At 48.9% G+C, this 21,667-nt stretch overlaps 7 protein-coding genes across 7 annotated transcripts; 4 read left to right on the top strand and 3 right to left on the bottom strand.

The window, feature by feature from the left end:
* Window positions 1–1,658: 1,658 nt before the first annotated feature.
* Window positions 1,659–2,778, bottom strand: M437DRAFT_53254 (uncharacterized protein; the record flags this gene model as incomplete). The annotated part of the gene is made up of 2 exons (XM_041022498.1): window positions 1,659–1,883; window positions 1,933–2,778. 2 exons carry the CDS (start codon window positions 2,776–2,778, stop codon window positions 1,659–1,661), a joined length of 1,071 nt encoding a protein of 356 aa, XP_040877973.1.
* Window positions 2,779–3,548: 770 nt separating this feature from the next.
* On the top strand, window positions 3,549–4,977 carry M437DRAFT_67724 (dTDP-glucose 4,6-dehydratase; the record flags this gene model as incomplete). The annotated part of the gene is made up of 4 exons (XM_041024989.1): window positions 3,549–3,573; window positions 3,623–3,737; window positions 3,799–4,939; window positions 4,969–4,977. The coding sequence occupies 4 exons, from the start codon at window positions 3,549–3,551 to the stop codon at window positions 4,975–4,977; spliced, it is 1,290 nt and encodes a 429-aa protein (XP_040877972.1).
* Window positions 4,978–5,639: 662 nt separating this feature from the next.
* On the bottom strand, window positions 5,640–7,808 carry M437DRAFT_53250 (uncharacterized protein; the record flags this gene model as incomplete). The annotated part of the gene is made up of 2 exons (XM_041022497.1): window positions 5,640–6,503; window positions 6,750–7,808. 2 exons carry the CDS (start codon window positions 7,806–7,808, stop codon window positions 5,640–5,642), a joined length of 1,923 nt encoding a protein of 640 aa, XP_040877971.1.
* Window positions 7,809–9,836: 2,028 nt separating this feature from the next.
* On the bottom strand, window positions 9,837–11,717 carry M437DRAFT_67722 (Calcium/proton exchanger; the record flags this gene model as incomplete). The annotated part of the gene is made up of 3 exons (XM_041024988.1): window positions 9,837–10,159; window positions 10,215–11,654; window positions 11,714–11,717. 3 exons carry the CDS (start codon window positions 11,715–11,717, stop codon window positions 9,837–9,839), a joined length of 1,767 nt encoding a protein of 588 aa, XP_040877970.1.
* A 3,042-nt stretch (window positions 11,718–14,759) lies between these two features.
* M437DRAFT_67721 (uncharacterized protein) lies at window positions 14,760–15,644 on the top strand (the record flags this gene model as incomplete). Its single annotated transcript, XM_041024987.1, has 1 exon — window positions 14,760–15,644. One exon carries the CDS (start codon window positions 14,760–14,762, stop codon window positions 15,642–15,644), a length of 885 nt encoding a protein of 294 aa, XP_040877969.1.
* A 424-nt stretch (window positions 15,645–16,068) lies between these two features.
* M437DRAFT_35673 (alcohol oxidase) lies at window positions 16,069–18,362 on the top strand (the record flags this gene model as incomplete). Its single annotated transcript, XM_041019314.1, has 7 exons — window positions 16,069–16,162; window positions 16,214–16,437; window positions 16,477–16,566; window positions 16,622–17,218; window positions 17,282–17,489; window positions 17,538–17,917; window positions 17,973–18,362. Coding segments are annotated over 7 exons (1,983 nt in total), but the record flags the coding sequence as incomplete, so codon positions are not given.
* A 2,080-nt stretch (window positions 18,363–20,442) lies between these two features.
* M437DRAFT_67719 (uncharacterized protein) lies at window positions 20,443–21,525 on the top strand (the record flags this gene model as incomplete). The annotated part of the gene is made up of 2 exons (XM_041024986.1): window positions 20,443–20,460; window positions 20,557–21,525. 2 exons carry the CDS (start codon window positions 20,443–20,445, stop codon window positions 21,523–21,525), a joined length of 987 nt encoding a protein of 328 aa, XP_040877967.1.
* Window positions 21,526–21,667: the final 142 nt, after the last annotated feature.

Genomic DNA, 21,667 nt, shown 5'->3' with positions numbered 1-21,667 from the left:
AAAGAAATGTTGGCAAAGCGTCGCTGATACTACATTACAAGATACTAACCACCATGCCTATGCATGCCCGATGATGTGTACAAGAAAAATAATTGCAGCTAACGATATCTCGTAAGCCTTCCATACCATCTTCTGATTCTCCATTTATCTAATCAAAACTTCCTCTTTCTCTTTGCTGGGGTTCTCTTCGATGCAACATTGGCTGTTGCTGCACTGCCAGACTCTGACTTGACCTTGGTAGTTTGAGAAGTCAGATTTTCAATCTGAACGCTGAGCTGGGTGATCTGCGCTCCTTTCTTGCTTTTCTGGTTTTCGAGTTCCTTCTCCAAGCTCTTGTAGTCATACGGGATATCGATTTCGCCATTGTTTAGCTCAAGCGCAGATGCGGCTTCATCTTTTGCCGACTGATGCTTTCGTTCGAGCGTTGCGATTTCTCGCTCAAGGCGTTGAACATCATCCTTGAGTTTCTGCGCGTCTGCTCCTGCCTCGATCTTGATAGTCACATTGCTGTTGTCTGACGCTCTGGCCTTTGACTTGAGTGAGTCTGCCTTTCTCGTATGCATCACTTCCCGAGGAGCAGTCGTTGGAAGACCGGGAGAGGATATTCGCGTTGCTGAGATCTGTTCTCTGCCGGAATGATAGCTGCTAGCTTCTAACTCGGACTCGACCGTCTCGGGGACGAAGAACGCCTCGTTAGACTTGCACACGTGTGCAAACTTGTCTCTGCGAAATAGTCAGTGCTGAAAACCAAGAATGAAGTTATGACTTACGCATCCAAGTCTTTGAATTTAGCTCGGGTATTCATGTGATCGATGGTCTCCAAAAATCCATCGAAACTGGCCGTCGTAGCAAACTCAAGCCAGACTCGACCAATTGAGAAGGTATCTGTAGACCCACACAAGATGACAGCAGTCGAGCTCGATGCACTGCAGTAGACAGTCTGCGCGTGTTTACTGTCGAGTTGGATCGTAGAGCCTTGCTGCAAAAGAGCCTCATCATTCTTCAAGAACTGAATAGCTTTGTATTCCCACGAGTAGACGAGGTGTAGCTCTTTCCAGTTGCCGGCTTTCATGCGAAGTGAGGACAGAGGGATTGTGATGTCATCTCGGAATCCGACCTTTCTACGTCCCTTGATGAAATGTGTAGAAACGATGTGGTTTGGGGACGGTGATCTCTGCGTTGAGGCGTGTTTCGATCTTTCAATCGGTGGGGCAGCGGATCTCTCATCGGCTGCGGTCTGTTTTGCGCGCAATTCTTCTCTCAGTTGGACGATGGTTTCGTGCGAGGCGTCGAGTTGCTCCTGGAGTTGACGAGATCTTGTCCTCTCTGCATCCAAGTCACGTTGGGTCTTCTGCTGCACGGCCTGCAGTTCGTTGAGGGAGGCAAGCAAATGAGTTGTCAACGATGACGAAGGATCGTGATGGGCCATGTCGGGGTTGTTGCGTGATGGCGAAAAGAAGATTGTCTCCGAGAGTTGGAAGCCTTGGTGTTTGTTGATCGTGAGAAGGGAAGGAGGGAAGGGACGGCTGGGCTCACAAGTTAGAAGTGGCAGTCGCATTGCAGCACTAAAGCGAGTATCACAACCATTGCTCCTTCCTCCTTCCCTGACAAACTCCGAGGCTATGCCAAGGCCGTCACTTACAGTGAACCCAGACTTCTCATTTTTTGTACATATTTGTTGCCGTCGAGTAGAATATGACGCCAGCCATTGCTATCACGACACCGAGTACACTGTAGCTACTAATAGCACTACCCGTCCAGATCCAACCCAAAGTCACGATAGTCACAGTCTTGGAATGGCCTACCACAGTGCTGGCTACCGGTCCTGCTCCAGCAATGATAGCGAACTGTGAGAGATTGAGAAGACATGCGCAAAGACCGCTCTGTTCAGGTTAGCTAATGCGGAGAAGATGTCAACAGGGCCTTGCCTACCATTATGATCATGATCCATCGATGGAGCGACACTTCGCTGAACACCGGCAAAGTGTCTACGAATGGTATCAGGTAGATAAGCAATATTCCTCCGATCAATGACTGATTGTGCAGTAGTTGTAAGCTTGTCATTTGAAGCTTCTGGTGATAGTGACTGATCCAACATGTGTAGATACCGCTCATAAGCACGCCAGTCATCGCAAAAATGACACCATAGAAGCTTGTTCCCTTGGTCGTGGCTCCAGGCCGGACGTCAAAGTATGTCACCATAGCCACACCAGCGCATACAGGAACCAGAGCACACACAGCTTTCCTTGGGACGGTCTTCTGGTACAGAACGTAGTTCAAGAATGCAGTGATAGGCGTCAGCAAAACCCTGGCGGTCTGGTAAAAGGTGATGGACGAATACGCGAGCGAGAGGTTGGGAAGAATAACGTTCAAGCACATGGCGGCAGCAAGCGGGAGGATGTCTCGAAGTGCTGCCCGCTTACGATCGAAGAAGCCGAATCTTGCTGAAGATACGGTATGCAGAGTAGCGAACGTAACGAGGAAGTGGAAGGTTGCGAAGGATACCTGGGCTCCACGGAAAGAAGGGTCGTCGAAAATGGACTTGTTGATGAAGACGATGGCTGTCGTGGCGATGATGTTGACGGCGATCCAGAACAACAGCTTCGACGGCTGTTTTGCTGGAGCAGGCGCGTCCTTGCCTTCTTCGTCGAATTGCTCCTTCTCGTCCAGCAGTCCATCGGTTTCCTGGTTGTCCATCTCAATATCGTTCTGCTGTTCAAAAAATGTCGGGTCCTCTATCTTGACGGGCTCAGCCGCCATCTCGTGTGTAGTGGCCATGGTTTGTATAGTCTCACGAAACAGAATCAGTTGGACAACGAGTATACTTATAAATGATGCTAAAACGCCATGGCGATAGAAACACGAGGACGTTGGTAATTGCAGCACATGTTTGGACCTACAAAGGGAGAAGTACGAGGTACAACATCTGGATTGTGGAATTTAGACTCCGAAAAATGCCTCACAAATCAAGACAGCCACGCCAGACATGTGCAAAGGAGTCGCGTACAGTCGAAGCAGGGGCTTTTAGAGGTCGCGTGGTAGAGCTGAATCGTAATCTCCCCAGGGGCTTGTCTTCGCACAGACCGCTTGCTCTTCCGACCACCGAGCGGTCGCGCCCGCCTTCCTTCCAGATGTCACCACAAACACGGCGGCGATCATGCAAAACGTCAGAGCGTGCGGTCTCGCCGTTTGCCGTTTTCTCTTTGGTTTCAGTATAAGCTTCTACAAGCTTCTGTCCTTTACTCTATGAACGATGGTGACGAAAACGGTTCTCGCATAGCTTCGGTCCACTATGATGAGAACAATATCGCGCTCCCCGCAGAAAATCATCCACACTGATTGTCATCATGCGAGCCTGCCTACACTTGCTTCCATGCCTCACAGGGGTGCATGTGCTCATAGAAGAGATTCCTTACACACCGACCCATGTACGATGAATTCCTTTGACCTTCACCATATGCAAGGAGTGCTATACTCCCAATCATTCATATCACCATGTCTGCTTGTCCAGACCTTCCTGTCTCTGTGCGCCTTTACCTTAGTTGAATATGCCCTGCTCAATCCCATCAAAATGTGGGTTGGACCACGTTGACAGGAGACATTCTAGCTGACCATGTTCCAGCGTTGAAGGACCATGCCTCCATATGGGAAGATGCCCCCTTTCTTCAAGGGTCGACTCGGTTCGAGCCTCAAGCCGAAATCAACAACATCATGATAACAGGCGGTGCTGGTTTCATGTGGGTAGCTGACCGTTTTCGTCTACAGATAGCCTCAGACCACGCTAAACTATTCTATTAGCGCCTCGTGGGTTGTACGACACCTGACCAAAATTTATCATGGCCACTACAACATAATCTCGTTTGACAAGTTGGACTACTGTGCGACACTCAATAACACTGCACAACTAGACAAGGAGCCAAATTTCACCTTCTACAAAGGTGACATTACCAGACACGATGATGTTATGGACTGCTTGCGAAAATATGATATCGACACAGTGATGCATTTTGCCGCTCAGACGCACGTTGACCTATCTTTCGGCAATTCCAACGATTTCACAAACACTAATGTCGTCGGCACACATGTCCTTCTTGAGTGTGTGAAGTCACACGGAGTCCAGAAATTTATCCATGTGTCCACCGACGAAGTGTACGGCGAGGTAAAGGACGACGGCAAAGATCTTCTGGAAGATGCTCTCCTTCTGCCGACGAACCCTTATGCAGCATCGAAGGCAGCGGCAGAGATGTATGTGGAAGCCTATCGTAAGAGTTTCCAGATCCCCGCTATTGTTGTGCGTAGCAACAATGTTTACGGGCCACATCAATTTCCTGAAAAGGTCATCCCCAAGTTCTCCATGCTCCTACAGCGCAACCAGAAATTGTCACTCCACGGCGACGGGACACACACCAGAAGATATCTCTACGCCGGAGATGCGGCTGATGCATTTGACACGATCCTCCACAAAGGTCGAATCGGTCATATTTACAACGTTGGCTCTTCGGATGAGATTTCCAACTTTACCCTCTGCTCTATGCTGTTAGGGGAGTTTGGATTGTCCAACGAAAGCAAAGATGAAGTCTACAAGCATGTGGTACACTGCGAAGATCGTCCGTTCAATGACCATCGTTACGCTGTAGATGGCTCGAAGCTCAAGCAGTTAGGATGGCAGCAGAAGACGCCATTCAAGGAAGGTCTTCGTACCACAGTCGACTGGTACAGAAAATATGGTGGAACCTGGTGGGGCGACATCTCCGACCGACTGACTCCCTTCCCTACAATTCCACCAGAAGAGCAGACTGATCGAGCAAGAGACACAGAACTGGCAAGCTCTCCCATGAGGCACAAGAAGAATGGCAAGCGTGAGCTTGACGAGGTCGATGGATCACCAGACGTGAAAAGACGCAAAGAAAACATGGATTCAGTTCTTGGTGCAGTCAAGGTATGACGGGTAGCTACTCTCTGATAAAGGGCGCATAAGCTTGTACGTCAAGGAATTAAAAGCCTTTCTCTCATCAATAATCAACTCAGGCAAATTTACTGCTATCCCATCTGCGACTGTAGGCTGAAAATTATCTATAAAAATGCATGAATATTATCAAAACGAAGATGCCACCAGAGAGAGCAATGACTTAGTCAAACTTTTGATGCTATATGGTAGGGTAGATGCTATCCCCGCTAGATCAGTAGGCTGGGATTCATCTATAAAAAGGCAGAAATGTATTCGGAATGGGGATACGTCCAGAGAGAGCGTTGACTTCTCCAAAATGTTACACAAATACTATACGTGCCAGGGGCTAATTCATAAGTTTGATGCTATCCCACGTCTGGATACAGGCTAAAAGTTATCTATAAAAAGGCAGAAATGCATCCAGGATTATGATAACACCACAGAGAGCGTTGACTTAGTCAGAAACTCACACAAATACTACACGTGCCAGGGGCTAATTGGCGCGACAGATGTTATCCCCGCTGCATCAACAGGTTAAAAGTTACCTATAAAAAGGCACAAACTTATTCAAAACGGAGATATGTCCAGAGAGAGCGTTTACTTAGTCAAATATTTTGGGGGTACAGTATTTTTTTTGTGGTTTTTGCTATATAAATTCGAGAAATGGCTAAATGTACAACTCAAAATCTGCTTATTCAGAAGCAGAACCTTCATCTTCGTCCTCACTGTCGGGATCCTCAAGCATTTCAAGAAGTCTCTGCTTCTTTGTAGTGTACTTTTTGTTGACCATTGAAATCTCTGCAGTCTTGCGCTTCTTGATGTCTTGAAGTTTCTTGTCAATCGATTTGCGGATGATGAGGCTGACAAACTCGGTCTCTTTTGTCTGGCCAATGCGGAGGACTCTTGCAAAGGACTGTTGTTCTCCAGCATCGTTCCAGTATGGGTCAACTAGCAGAACGTATCTAGCTTCGGTCAAGTTCAAACCCTGGCCGCCTGTCTTCATTGTGGCGAGCAAGATTCTCACGTCGGGGTTGGTCTTGAATGCGGCGATATTGGCGCCTCGTTGCTTGTGGCTCAACTTTCCGTGAAGGGTTTTGTACCCCCATTTTTCGCTCTCGCAGATGCAACCAAGGATTCTCAAAAATGAAACCCACTGTGTAAACACAATAATTTTTGCCGAAGGGTCTCCAGAATACTCATCCAGCCAGGCCATAACCTGGGCCTTGAAAGCGATAGTCTTGGTCGAAGGCAGAATTGTCTTATTGAGAGACCATTTTGGAGTATCTGTAGCCTCGACATCGGCATTTTTGTTGAGCTTCTGGCCACATTTCTTGCCATTACCCATCTCCTGGACACACTTGACACGCTTCAGTCCCTTGGCTGTAGTTGCGTGGAACAGGTCGTCCAGATGTGATGTGCAGTAATAATGACCGCAAGGAGCAACTTTCGGGAGAAGAGCAGGTCTTCCGCAATAGCTACACTTGATACGTTGCTTCATGACCTCGGGGTTCGTGCTGGATTTGAGCTTTGTTAAGAAGGCCGCGTAGTCGACATTCTTGCCATGAGGCCCGCCGGTATCGTTCTCGTTGAAGGTTTCGTGGTCGATCGCAGATAGATCCAGCTCCTGCATGTCATCTTCGCCCTCGTCCAGATTATCGATGTTTGGAGTTGGATTGATATAGTTTTGTGTAGGGTCTTCGGCTCGAGTTTGAGCTTTGGTGCGTCCGACCTGCACAATAGCTCTGAGGTTTTGTAAGGCAGCCTTTCCGGTGTCGCCTAAGCTCATTTCATCCTCAATCACCTTCTCAAGCTTGTCAAAATCTTCAGGCTCCAACATGTCAGAGATTTTCGACTGGAGCATCAAGGGATGGGCTGTCATCTGGCGCAGTAAAGTGATCAAAGCAAGAATGTTCATGCAGGCGGTGCTCGACTCCCCATCTTCGGAGAAGATATTGGCTCTGTGCTTGCATCTGTAATGAACCACGTTGTAGATAGCCTTTTCGACAGGAGAAAATTCCAACTTGAGTTTTCTGCTGCGAGACTTAGGAAGTGTTACCAAGCGGCGGCCGAAGAGTGATTGGTTATGCGTGAATCGGGCCATTGTCTTCAGCAGATCGTCGGTCAGCAAATCCCAGCTCATCAAGTCTCTTTCGTTGCAAAAGGTTGTCTTGAAAGACTCAAAATCCATGTGCTTGACTGTCGGGTGTCTGATGAAGCTGAATAGAGAATACAGATCGTGAGCACCGTTGACCATCGTAGTGCCCGTCAAAACCCATCGAAAATGGGCGATAAGTTGGATGCAAGCTTCAGTAGTGCGAGCTGTGGGTGTACGAATCTTGTGGCCTTCGTCAAGAACGATTCTGAGCCATCGGTATTGGTGAAGGGGTCCGCGCTTGGGATAAACCTCTTCCTGGAAGTATTCTTCACGCTGATCCTCTGGCAAACCCTCCGGCCACTCGAATTTGGGCCAGCTCAACATGACATCATGGTAAGTGGTCAGAACAATGTCAATATTCTCGAAGTCTTCGTGGCGCCAGCCTTTGGACATGTTCTCTCGGTAAACCTTGACTCGGCCGATTCCCCATTCTGTGCGAGTTTCTTCTACCACGCAGTGCGTCGAGATCTGTTCCTCCCACTGATCAAGCAGTGCATTTGGAACAACAATCAGAGTCGAATATCTGTTGTCCGGACCTTCACCCTGGCGAGGTCTTCCGTTAACGATGTTGGTCAGGCATGTCAAGGTTTTGCCCAAACCCATTTGATCGGCTATGATGCCTCCTCTGGGTTTCTCCAATCCGTTTTCGCGGCCACGCATGAAGCCAGAGTTGATGATCTGATAGTTTTTCAAACTTGTGTGCATACCGCGGACAGACCAGTGTCCATTGGCGGCTGGCTTCACAGTCTCGCGACCTATGAAGTTCTTGATAGCTTGATTAACTCTTCTTGAGTCGATGGCGGCAGCAGAGCCCCGAGGAGCATCTCCTCTAAGAGCTTTCAATGCATCCTCCCTTCTGTTGGACGCCTCGAAAGTGGGTTCTTCAGCCATGTTTGCCGCAGCCTCGGCATCTTCGAAAAGATCACCTTGGTCCAGATTGACATGTTCGCCCTTGCGTTTCCTCGATGTCTTGGCCTTGCTCTGTGACTTTGAAGTTCGAGCTCTCTTCTTCGGCGCTTCAGGCTCGAACAGTGGATCCTCAATTTCGTCCAAGAGAGCTTGAAAATGGCGCTTCTTCTTGGTGTACGCAGACTCCTTTCTCATGAAGTGCAGTTCTTCGTCTGGAGTGATTTTTCCCTTCCGCTTCTTCTCAAGATATTTCTTCTGGTCTTGCAGAAATCCTGATTCGAACGCGAGTGGGTTTTCGATGTCTTCTTCAGGCTCCGAGTAATTCTGCTGGTCTTCTTCGTTATGCTGAGGAGCCATATATTGCGAGTAAAGGGACTGCTGGAATGCGTGGAGTTCGTCTGCGGTCATCGAGTCTAGATCTGATACGGCCTGCTTTGGTTGAAGAATGCTGTCGCCGAGATCGACAGTTGTGTTTGTTTCGGGCGTAGATTCAATCTTGACCTTTACTTCTTCCTGGTCGGAGTCCGCAAAGTTGTAATGATCCGGTTCATTGTCCAGATCGATGAGAAGGGCATCATCGGGGAGCCTGAAAGCCGGAGCATTGGAATCGCGCGTAATCATGGTTCTGTCTGAAGTTAGCTCCACGAGCGTTGTATGAATTTTAATGTATCCATAAGAATGCACAGTAACTTTCGGGAACGGAGCAGAGTCCACTGAGAGCCCTAAGTTCAGGGGCTCTCTCTGGACACGCGCCAATCTCGGAAAAAACTGTGCATTTTTATAGTGTACTCAATGTCCCTCCACTGTATCGGGAGGACTGGGAGATCCCCAAGAAGTGGTGTTGGGCGGAACGGGAGGAGTACTTACGATGATGTGGAATGTAGAGTATTGGGTGGTGGTATGTGTTATACTGTAAGATGTGTAAGATATATGGATGGGTGTTGATGAGGAGAAGTGGATGTTGGATGGTGGATGTTGATGTTGAGGTAAAGGAGAAGGTGGAATGGAAGAGGATTTATATAGCCCTCCACACAGTGCAAGTGAAAATGAGGTGAGAGTTCGGAAGTGACGAAGGAGCCTTGTGAAGATCTGTGGTGAAGTGACACTGATGATCGAGAGGAGCTATGGAAGTATGTTGAGGAAGTTGGTGTTGTGGTGGAGGAGTAGAAGGTTGAAAAGAAGGTTTAGATAGGATAGAAGAGCTCGAGCTAGTGAAAATTGGCTTACCTGAGCTTGGATGTGAGCTGTGATGGCAGCTGAATAGTACGAGTGAGTTGAAAGATGGTTACAGAAGGATGGAAGTGCTGTTGTGGGAAGGTGGAAGTCGAAGAAGGAGGTTGATGTTGAGGTGGTGGAAGAGGTGGTAGGGAAGAGGGTTTATATAGGCTAGCCAGGCGTGAGATGTGAGGGAAAGCTTACCTGTAGTGAACGAGCTCTGTGGATATGATTGAACTTGTGCTTGTTTGAGAGATATGTACTAAGTAGACTTTGTTATAGATAACGCAGGGGTGTTGATGTTTAGGTGCAGAGTAGGAAGAGGTGGAGAATGTTCTATATAGTGCAGTAGGCTCCGAGTAGTGAACGAGGTATGACGGAGAAATCAGTAGACTTTTGTGATCTCAACCAATGCAAATGACCAGAACGCCTGTTGACAAGGAGATATGATGCCCTAATAACTTCTGTAAAGGAAAGAAAGGTATTGGAAGAATAGATCAGGGTATCAAGGAAATAGTAGTGGTACATTGAAATGCCGGAAGATGAATGCTAGTTCCCGTTGCGCCGGCTCAGAAACCCAAAGTATGCAGTAAACAGAAGCGAACATGTTCACCCAACCAGATCTCCTGCTGCTGGGTAGAACCACGCGCTGACAGCGATGATAATATATACCGCCATCAATAGGACCCCCTCAAGCCAGTGACTCTCACCGTCTTGAATGAGGTAGTTGACCAAAAGAACAGCGATGAAGAGTACTGCGACTTGGAAGCCGTCGAAGTCGAGAGTCATGGCGTCGTGTCCCAATCCAATCCAGCTGATGACGACCATAAGAGGAAGGACGAGGAGGGCGATTTGCATACTCGAGCCAACAGCGACACCGATCGCGAGGTCCATCTTGTCCTTGATGGCGACGGTGACAGCAGTCGCGTGTTCTGATGCTTAGTTTAGTCTTTTGCAAAGTCGTTGCGGGAATGCGGCACAACTTACCTGCAGCATTGCCAACAATGGGGACCAAAATGAGACCAACAAACTCCTCGGAAATGTGTCCAGTTTCCACAATATAGTCAATGCCACTAACCATGAACTCGGAGTTGAAGGCGATTAGGACTGTCGCAATAGTCAAAGTGACGAGAGCACCAACGATAGTCAGGGATGGTGTTTCTTCCTCATCGTCCTCGTTATAAACGAGGTTGGACTGGTTGACTTGACCACCAGCTGAAGCAGCAGTACCAGCACCAATGCGAGCAATTCCCATCAGAGTCTCACCCTTCTCTCGGGCCGAGCCCTTCTTCTTCTCTGATTTTTGGCTAGGAGTGTTGTAGATCTCGACATGGGTCTTGAGCTGGAAGATGAGGTAGGCAAAGTAAACAAGAAGCAAGATGATAGCTGTTCCTCGTGAGATGGGAGCGACGCCGCCAGCAGGGTTGTTGCCGAACTTTTGGAAAGCGGTGGGGATGATCAACGAGCCAATCGAGACAGCAAGCATACTGGAAGCTGTTTGAGCGACAGTGATGTTGAAGTGCTGAACGACGCGGTTGATGCCACCAAAGAAGAAACACATGCCCAGTACCAGTAACAAGTTGGATAGCATACTGCCGATCAAAGAAGTCTGGACGATAAGGATCTTGTTCTGTGCCAGAGCGATGATACCAACGATGAGTTCGGTAGCGTTACCAAAACTGGCATTGAGCAGACCTCCCAATGTCTCACCAACATACATGGCGAGCTCTTCAGTAGCAAAGGAAAGCATGGCAGCAAGGGGAATGATGGCAACGAAGTTGACGACGAAGATAGCAATTCCGTTTGAGTGAGCATACCGGAGAGCGAAGCCGACTGGAACACAAACCAGAAGAACATTGACCCATGAGCCGAGAAGAGTAGCCTTGAGCTGACTGACAACGCTGATCTTTGGTCGCCTCTTCTTCTTGGTGTCATTGGTGTCGGCAGTGTCGGAGCGTTCGAGGTCACGATCATCGTCCTTGGTGCGGTCTGGTGCACCGATCATGTTCATGAGTGCCAGACGCTTCCGTGGTTTGTGCTCGGGCTCTGTCTCATTCTTCTCTGATATGGAACGAGAGTTGTCCCTGTCGAGTGGTAGGCTGTCCTTCTCCCTGGATGGTTTGATATCAGATTGACCAACAAGAGGTCCATTGGATGTGGGTGAGTCGAAAGAAGAACTAGACTCGGGAGGCGCTGTGTTGGCATGGGGCGGGTAGGCGAAGTCGGCGTTGTCTATACTGCGCGCATCATTACGCCTAGCAGCGCTATCCGACATGACCTGGTCTGCTGTATGGCGACGCTGCAGGTTGTTCTCGACGTCTTCCAGTCGTCCGGCATAGGACCGCGAGCGCCTGGCGAAGGGGTTGTAGTTGGCCTCGCCGTCGTTGTGCCTCCAGGCAATGTTTCGAGCCTGGTGCTTAATCGAATCTTCAAGAGGCTTGTCAGTGGTGCCAAACTTGACAAGATGGACAAGAATCTAGGCTTACGCATTTCAATGCTTAGACGGAAAAGCCGCCAAGGATTAGAGTCTCGTGATGAAGTTACCGAGGCGCAGATAAGGCAGAGCGAGAGAGAAAAAGAAAAGGAACCGGGAATTACAAAGTAGTTGAGAGGAAGGCCTTGTACCTTGAATGCAGAGTGATGTTAGCGCTGGGAGCTTGGAAGTCAGGACGAAAGGCGCCGCCAGCGGCAAAATGGTCTCAAGAATCAAGCTGGAGATTGGACTTCAATCCAACGTGCGAGGCGCGAAACAACATTTCCAGAGGGCAGTCCTTGCGTAGGTGATTTTCGCCTGCACTCAGGGACGGGCATGCTCTCTGATGTGATGAGCGTGGCTGTGCCCACGAGAAGCTGGGGAAGAAGTGGGTCGCGTGAAACACAATACATACCGAAAAGTGACGATGCGTGAGTTCGCTTTGACGACTGAGCAACGATCTGTCCAGCCTTCTGCAGCTGGCGGGGCGATTATGGTACGGAGTAGGTATGTCTTAGGGAAGGAAAGAAGGGAAGAAGGTCAATGGCAGAGGTAATCACCCTACGTCGGTGGTAGTGCAAACGAGCTCTTGCAACTCATTTCCTTGCTCGACGCCAAACTCACAAGTTGCATCGCAACCGCAGACTCCTGTCTTGGCAAGCCTCTAATCGTCACCGTCACCTGGGTTCGTTATTGGCTTTTTTCGTTTGCGGCTTGCGCTTTCTTCTTCCTATGAACGTACCGTCAACCCTGAATCAAGCTTCATGACATCAAGGCACAGCCACGCCGCCGACTGTCTCGAAGGCGATCAGATTTGAGTAGTATGGTTGGCGAGCGACGAGCGTCACATTATGAGGCTGCCTGATGTGCTGTAAACTTGCTGTAAGCATTGTCGGCCAGCGCATCGCTAGATGAGACGCTGAGAAACCGCCTCGAGCGCTTGAGCAACAACAACCAACACCTGGCGCGCCGTGTAAGGACCAGCCGCCAAGACCATCGGAAGATCATCATCTACAGGAAACAAAACATCTTCTCCCTGTAACATGACAAGAGCACGATCCTTTCAAGGAGGCTCTATCTCCTTCGTACCACGACTGGCACGTTGAGGACAGAGTCGGACACCGTATTGTGCGCGCCCGATTGCTGCAATATTGCTCGGCCTGTTTGCATCGAATCAATTCCACTAGCACACGCGACAGACAGCATCATCGCCTTCAAGAACATGTCTCACAGCTATAACACAAGAGAATATGGAAGAAGAAAAGCACACGGCCCGAAATGGACCCCAGCATTAACACGCGCTTGATGTAGATTCATGTATGATCTGAGTAGAATTCAGAAACTCGCTGCAAGCAAAGGACGTTCTCACGTATGAGGGTAATGACGCCGATAGCTCATTCCATCTCCCGCGCTAAGAGGTATAACCGAGAGCAGATTTATGGTAGACCTATGCATATCATATTGACTGCTCCAAGGTGTTGCTTGAAGACCGTGCACTGTATGTAAGACAGGGGACACACCCTGACTCTCGCGATAAAACCGCATAACCCATGCCAACAATGATAACTTAACAGGCCAATAGTCGTCGCCTGTGAGACTGCTCTTCGTACTGACAGACAGTCTGTTGTTGGTGTAAGATTTTATAGCCCGAAAGGCCTGTTCATGATCCCTGTAACACACCCAGTGCAATATGATATGCTGCTCTGGAAACTACTGACAGATATGATGAGAGAAGAGAACTGAGCTCATTGGTGCATACACTCTGCTATCAGAGCACAGTAGCACAATCGCACCTACACACTTGCAACTTTGACCGAGCTTTACACGGCTTTACGAGTGCTTTTTGATCGATCTAGAATTTCTCAAGCAAGCCTTGCGAAGGCTTCGTTTCGTTCGCCCTCAGCTTGGAGGCAGCCTGGGTTTGCTTCGCAATCTACAGTGGGAACCATCCCTGAGCAATGACGATATAGGTTCATGGTGAGGATGAGCCTACGGTCGCAGATATCGTGCGTCCACCGTCTTGACCCGGATATCGTCGCTCAGACATGTCAGATGAATGCTCAACGAGACAGCACGCCACCATCAAATTCACGTATGCATTCCCACAGCGCGCGCACGGTGAACAACGATACAACCATGACACCACTCTCTGTTCATGCAGCTGTACCAGTTGAGGAACTTATCAGCATGACCAGGTTCTTGGGCCAGAGAAACTTCACGTTGGAAGCATCGCTCCTTTCTCGAAACGAACGTGCAACCATCGCAAGGGTTTGATCAGTCGTCTTTCCTCTTCTTGCTTTAAGCGATACAGCCGCACGGCACACCCGCTGTTACGCAAGCCATTTTGCAGTATTTTCGAGACTAGATCGTGGATGGATGCAGTCTAATGCATGACAGGTGCTTCGCCAGCCATGCTAACCCCTGAGAAACGGCGGCGTGGGCAAAATTCTAGAGATTGAGTTGCATCAGGCTTCTTGCATGCAGAGAAACCACGCACAGTTGCATGCAAACAACCATTGTCGACAAATAACACAATGCATACGGTGACACACACTCGCATGGAAAATTGAAGGACTTTGACGAACAGAAGAAGATGTCAGAAAGATGGTCTCTATCGCTTGATCGAAGCTATCGCCAGAACGGGTTAGAAAACGTCGGGAGCAGCGAATCATGTCGATCGATGGATTTTCTGTTTGTGGGGTTAGACAGGGGTGGTTGGGTTTCTGACTTCGATCTCGTCCTGGTATCTTTCAGCCAAGGCCTCCCGTATTTCAACCATGGCGGCATGTAGAGAGCATCTCAAATCAACCCGCCCTTGCTCGGGACTGCAGGCCGTTGGCCAGCACAACCGTCCGGGATGATTGCGGATACAGGAGAGCAAGAAAAGTAACGTCTTCGATTTACCTTATGATGTCTCTCTATCGCTCTCCATGTTTTGACTCTTTTACTCTGTTTGCTTTGATAGCCTTTGTCGAAATCGTTGCTATATCACCGCTAGCCGTTTGACTGCCCTCCACTCGCTACAGTGTCTATATCTCTGCTCAACATCGAGCATCAGAATGTTGCTTATGAACAGACTTCGCCTCCTCGCTGTGGCTTCCTTGCTTTTGAGAGCTATTTCTGCTCAGACTTGCTATTACCCTGATGGCCTGACCATCTCGAACGACGTTCCATGTAACAGCAATGCAGAAGTCTCGTCATGCTGCCCTACTGGATCCTTCTGTATGGACAACGGATTATGCTTTGGAGGTGGTGTTGTATCTCGATCTTCCTGTACAGACCAAGCATGGACATCGCCACAGTGTGCACACTATTGCACCGAAGGTATCATTGGTCCCTTGTCCAGATATAGACCTTTTCTGACAGATCTGCTAGTAAATGAGTCAAGTGCTGTTGGCCTGACAGCCTGCGATGCAAACTCACGGACGTTCGCTTGCGGGCTCAACAATACCGGGTGTCAAAATACACACTCTACCTTTACCATGGCCGAGGGGAACGCCTTGGTTCTACGTCCAGCACAGATTCAAGCTCTTACATCCAACGACTCTGCGTCTTCTGATAACGGCCACCAGTACGGTGTAGGATCGATGGTTGGTCTTGCTCTGGGTATCGGCCTTCCTCTGGCATTTGCTTTGCTTATGGCTTTGTTGGTTTTGAGAAAGGAGAGACAGAGATATGCTCTTCAAAACATCTTTGAGGGACCTCTGGAACCAATGACGCCCTCTGGAAAATACAGAAGACGGTCGTTCTCCACTCTTTCCAAGTCTGGAACAATGACAACAATCGCATCGACTTCAACCTATGCACCTCAACAACCCAAAGCTTCTTTGCAAAAGTTTGGTTACCACAAGGGATACTATGCCAACGATGGCGATCTCAGCATACCTGTCTTCGAACTGCCCTCAAACCCTCTTGAGAGACACGAGAGGGTCGAAGCACCATGATTTTATGTTGCAGTTTTATCTCCTTTGTTTCTTTTGTTTGGTTCACCTGGGTCATCGGAGTTTGGATCAATCTCGGGCAAGACCCCTCAGGAATGAAAAGGTCGGCAGGATGTTCGTTTATACCCACGTTACAGTTCATGAAAGTTTCTTGTTCATTCTTCCTTCTTATGTCAAATCATTCATAATCTTCTCTGAATTACTTTCTATATGCAACAAGACCAAGGCTCATGATTGGGTGAGATGTAGAAAGCACGAAAGAACTTGGTGGTGGTGCTTTCTCTTTTGGTCATGGCAGCAGTTGCCCTGACATGCTGACGACGCCGCACCTCAAGCCGCCTTTTGTTCGACATCGACAGAACCTTCGCCAGCATCAATCGCATTCAAACAATCACGCATTTCCTTCCACTGCCTATCTTCGAATAACATGACTTTGTTCCTTGTCTTCTTAATTTGTATATCGCATGTGGCTAAATGCCTTCCTCTCAACTCTCCATTGCTGGACTCGTACGACTACATTGGTAAGCCCAGAGCCACACGAATACAGTCATGATGATGAGCTGACTCCACAGTTGTCGGCGGCGGTCCAAGTGGACTCACAGTCGCAAATCGTCTCTCCGAGAACTCCGCCGTCAACGTGCTTCTGCTTGAAGCAGGTCCAGCTGACGACAATGAGCCTTGGATCCAAATACCATTCTTTGCGGGACAAGGAGTTGGTAGTTCCTTAGATTGGAACCTCATGACTGTGCCTCAGACGTACCTGGACGGTAGAGTTCGCGCACTGCCTCAAGGGAGAGTTCTTGGTGGTGGTACTGTGCTCAACGCTATGCTGTAGAACAGAGGCGGTATTGGCGATTATGATGACTGGGTCGCTCTCGGCAACCCTGGATGGAGTTTCTGGGATCTGCTTCCCTATTTTTGCAAGGTAAGTCACCTCAGGGTACTTGGAGCAATCCTGATGCTAAAACAGAACCATTTAGAGCGAGACTTTCACGCCTCATACACAGAGCGTCGATGCTAATGCCGTTGGCATCAACCAGAATCCACTTGTCCACGGCAACAGTGGGCCCGTCAACGTCAGCTTCTCGAACTACATTTACAATGAGACGGTCAACTTCTTTTCGGCACTTGAAGAGCTTCAGATGCCAGTTTCCTACGATCCGAATGACGGTACGACAGCTGGTGCATCCTTTCTGCCCTTGTCTCTCAACCCAACAAACCAGACAAGGTGCGATGCTCGTTCAGCATATTTCGAGCCATACGCTGCGAGGCCTAACCTTTGGATTGCGACAAATCAGTACGTTACCCGCATCTTGTTCGAGGGAGGATCTGGTGACCCAAATACAACGATACCTACTCCTGGCGATGCGGGTACGGGCCAAGGCAGCTCATTTTCAAGACCCGATGGTCTATTTCCCAACATCACCCAGAACGCTGTCACCACCAAACATCGAAGATCGTGGCCTGGTCACCACATCCTGAAGGCTATCATGGATTGTATCTTCCTGCAAAAACGAGAGCCAACCAACACACCTGTGACTTCTGTTGAGGGCCTCATCAGAGCTAATGGAGTTGAGGTCAGTACATGATGATGTTTACCAATTGAGTGTGAGCTTTAAAGAGTGCTGACTTTTCTTTAGTTCGCATCGGGAGCGTCCATTCCAAGAAAGAATGTCACAGCCGTCAGAGAAGTCATCACAGCTGCAGGAGCAATACATACTCCTCAACTTCTCAAGCTTTCTGGGCTCGGTCCCTCAAGCGAGCTACAGCCGCTCCAGATACCTGTCTTGGTCGATCTCCCAGGTGTTGGCATGAACCTGCAGGATCATGTGCTAGTCGGAGTCTTTTGTAAGAAAACAACACACTGTCCCAGATCAGCTCTAATAATTTTACCAGACCCCTACCAGAAACCCACGTCTTTGACGAGTGTACAAATTGCAAGCAACTACACACTGATGAGCCAATTCGGTGCCGTCTATCAAGCAAACAGAACCGGACCTTGGACAGCTGGGCCTCCAGACGGAAACGCATTTCCCTCCCTCTCAATCTTGACCAACAGGTCCTTCTCGATTGTTACCAAAGCCCAGACTCAGAAAGCGATGGACTACCTACCAGAAGACGTCCATCCGAACGTACTCGCAGGCTTTGATGCCCAACGTCAGCTCTTGATCAAAGCATTGCAGGACCCAAGGAGAGCGGCGTATGAGTTGCTGAATTTCAACTACGGTGCCTTCTCGAACGTGAATATGAGGCCGTTCTCTCGTGGCTCTGTCAAAGTAAGTTGCAGATGTCCTGATTTGGTCCATTGACTTAAACTCATAGCTTGTGCAGCTGAACTCATCACGTCCCTTCGATCCTCCGCTCATCGACCCCCGATATGGCTCCAATCCAGTGGATCTTGACGTCTTGCTGGCCTCGATCGTGTACAACCGTCAAGTGCTCGCCACCACCTCAATGAGGTCGCTGCAGCCCCTGCAACTCAACCCTACTCCGAATGCTACCGACCAGGAAATTTTGGAGTTCATCAAGGCCAACCTGCAAACTGAGTTTCATCCAAGTGGTAGTTGTGCCATGTTACCTCTTGATCTAGGAGGAGTTGTAGATCCACAGCTGCTCGTATATGGGACTCAAAATCTGAGAATAGTTGACGCTTCGATCATGCCTGTCATCCCGGCAAGTCATCTCCAAGCTGTAGTATACGGCATTGCTGAGAAGGTTAGAATCTCTGACACACATCCCTTACCACACAACGCTGACGATTCAGTAGGCCGCAGACATCATCAAGAACGCAACTTCGGGAGCGCCATCTGCAAGACAGCTGCCTACATCACCCACTGCTATGCAGAGTATATCGCAAGGTGCCGCATCGATAGTTCAATCAGCACCTGGATCATTGGTGGCTTCTTCGTCTTCATCTTGGACATCATCACTGGCGTTGATCTCGTCGTCGGCATCACCATGCTCTTCTCCGACGTCCAAAGTGTCACTTTCAAGACCATCACAGCCGAACCTGTCCCAGGCATCGATTTCGTCCTCATCGGGGCCACAGACGTCGTCCTCGCTGCGACTGTCAACATTGTCTTCATCGCAGTCATCGAGTTTTTCTACAGTCAGTTCGTTGCCACCTGGCGCCATCCCATTGTTCTCAATCGCAACAACGACATCTTGCCCACATGCATCGACGTCTTCATGCGCGTGTTCATCTGTCTGTACGTGTGTATCAGTATGCACATGCGGAGCCACATTAGCGCCAGCTTCCTCTAAGCCTACCACTACAGCACCAACTCTCTCGGTCTTGTTGTCCATGTCCTCGCCAAACCCTTCTTCTTCCCAGAGCTTGAGTCCCGTGTCTGCGTCAGTTACAACAACTCCATCGACTACAGCTTTCACTTACGCGCCCATATCGTCTTCGTCATCGAGCTTTAGCTCAACGCTGTCAGCCTCATTGTCGACCATAACCATAACGCAGACTTTGACATCCTCCTCGGCATCATCTTCTACGATCTTATCGCTTCTGTCTTCTGTACAGTCTCGAAGCTCTTCCTCGAAACGTTCCACAAGCTCGTCTTCTAGGCGTTCGTCTAGTAGCTCTTCTGGACGATCATTATCTTCAGGGCAAACAACGATATCCTATTCTGCGAGTCAGTCAAGAACCTCATCCTACCTGTCATCGTCTTCTTTTGCCAGCAGTTCTAGCTCGTCGGCTACCACACTCTGGGTGACAATGTATGCAGATGAGTCTGTTCCTTTTTCATCGACACAATAATGCTGACACAACTTTCAGATGTCGTACAGTGCCGATTCTCTAAGACGGGACTGTCAGGCAAGAGAGCCTACCGAGAGCAATTTCGAGCAAGGGAGGTCTGGAGCCGGCTCCAGATGAACAGTCCTTTGATGCTGTCGTCCTGTGGACCCTAGAGGCTATTCTTGTTCTTAGGCAATTTTTCTGAAAATATACATAGTAACCAGTTTGATGGTTTATCCTAGTACAAAGACAGAACGTGATGGCACGTCAGCACAGACCATGCGTGGGCGACGCGAGAGGTCATCATCCAACAACACGCGTTATTATCCTTCCTCCCTCGTTGATGTCATACACCTCCGTGGCCTTGACAGACACGATAGTCTACAGCAGACCGACAGAACAGGATTGCAGTATCAGAAAGATCTCAGGAAGTTTGCGCGTGACATTCCTGTTTCAATACACTCGAGCCATGGCCTCTTATCTTGCTTGTTCGTGACGCATACTCATCGAAACAGTATGAGACGAGCTCAATGATAATTTCAATGCGGCTCACAACCTAATGGCTAGTACTACAGTGATTCCTCGCGGCTTGATCTGTCAGCATTGCTCTGTCAGCTCCGCATTAGTTGTGGAATGCACTTGTCTTTGTTGATATTCTGGATGCTTCCTTCCTGAGCTTCCTTTGTTGCGAGCTGACATGTGCCACTTTGTGACACCGATCGACTCACGCAACGGCATACCCGTACTCTTCACAATGAGCCGATGAGCTTCTATCCCTCTATTTTGCCGTGAGAACTTCAGTCGAGTCTTGGTTGAAATACTTCCCACGCCTTTCCTAGCGGCATGGATGGTTTGTTCCCAAAGCATCGTGTTCTTTGTTGCCCGCTGATTGCAGTTGATGTCACTGCAATCAGCCGCCATCCATGGCGGTAGGAGTCATGAAAGGATCAATCGCAAGCCACTAGAACAATCAAGGATCATTTCCTATGCCGGACGCATATGATTGAGAGCCTCTGGACATCGCCAAGCCAAACTTGTCTTTGAATATTGGCCTCGATGAACACTGTGGACGAGGTGCGAAACAACCATTCCTCTTGATCGCATCAAAAAATCTCGACGCAGCAGCACATACATTGTACCGTCAAATCTAGAACTCCTATCCGCTAACAGATTCGGGCCAAAAGTGATTTGGCATCGACAACAGCTGCTCTTTCTCGAATGGCGTACCAGGGCTCATATTACCTTCTCTGGACACAGCAGACTCACCTCTTCAATGAGATTGATCTGCTCAAGTATCACATTGCAGATATAGAGCGACAGTTACTGAAAGGGCACGAGACACTCAATCATCCAGACACGAAACGACTTGAGAGGAGAAAAGCGAAATGGGCAGCTAATTCACAACGGAAGTACCTCACACACCTAGAGCGCGCCCTACACTCGCTCTTACGATCTCTATCGGCTTGCCAGGCACAAATCGCTCGCATACACTCTGAAGTCTCCTGGCAAACAGATAAACATGCCAATCCTTGGACCATGTACCACGGTCTTCAGGACAGTGACACAATACCTACACTAGAAACACATCAGCCTAGAGTCCGCTCATCTAGTCCCGACTCTGGATTCTCAGAGCCAGCTTTGTATGCTCAACCATTCGACCTTGACTTGACTGAAGATCAAACCACCCACGTCTTCTCCCACGAGCTTCAACATCCACTACCCTTGACGATAAGAACGCAAGTAATGGAGCAACTGTCTACACCCGTACGAAAAACACATTTGAGTCCCTCAGCGGACGACTTCACCCCAACGCCAAAGGCATCTCACAAAGCCATAAGCCCACTCGCTGTCCCGTTCAGTCCCTTTGTCTTTGCCAAAACCAACCCACCAGGGCCGAATTCGCCTATAAATGCAAGACCATTGTTTACACAACCAATTTGGACCTCTTCATTCGATTGGAGCGAGCAGATTGACGATGAGATGACGCCTGTGTCGCCCCGAGCAAAGACAGAAGAGCAGGACGCAAAGAAGAGACCTGAGAAACGGTATTCTATTGCTGCGATTGAGTTGATTGAGAGTCGTCTGAAGCACAAGAGACAGATTAGTGAGGTGTCGAGGCGCTTGATGGCGCAAGGCTGATTTGTTGATTGGGACATTCATCTTTGTTGCAGATTATAGATTATGTTTCGTTTCCCTATTCATATGTACCTGAGTCGATACATAACACTGTTTCATCGTTACACTGCCACTCGAATTGATATTTGAAAAGGTTTATTCAATT

The sequence above is a fragment of the Aureobasidium melanogenum genome (genome assembly GCF_000721775.1).
Source record: "Aureobasidium melanogenum CBS 110374 unplaced genomic scaffold scaffold_17, whole genome shotgun sequence".
Lineage (NCBI taxonomy): Eukaryota > Fungi > Ascomycota > Dothideomycetes > Dothideales > Saccotheciaceae > Aureobasidium > Aureobasidium melanogenum.
The sequence above is the reverse complement of the archived record's forward strand: the minus strand, read 5'-3'. Positions and strand labels throughout refer to the sequence as shown.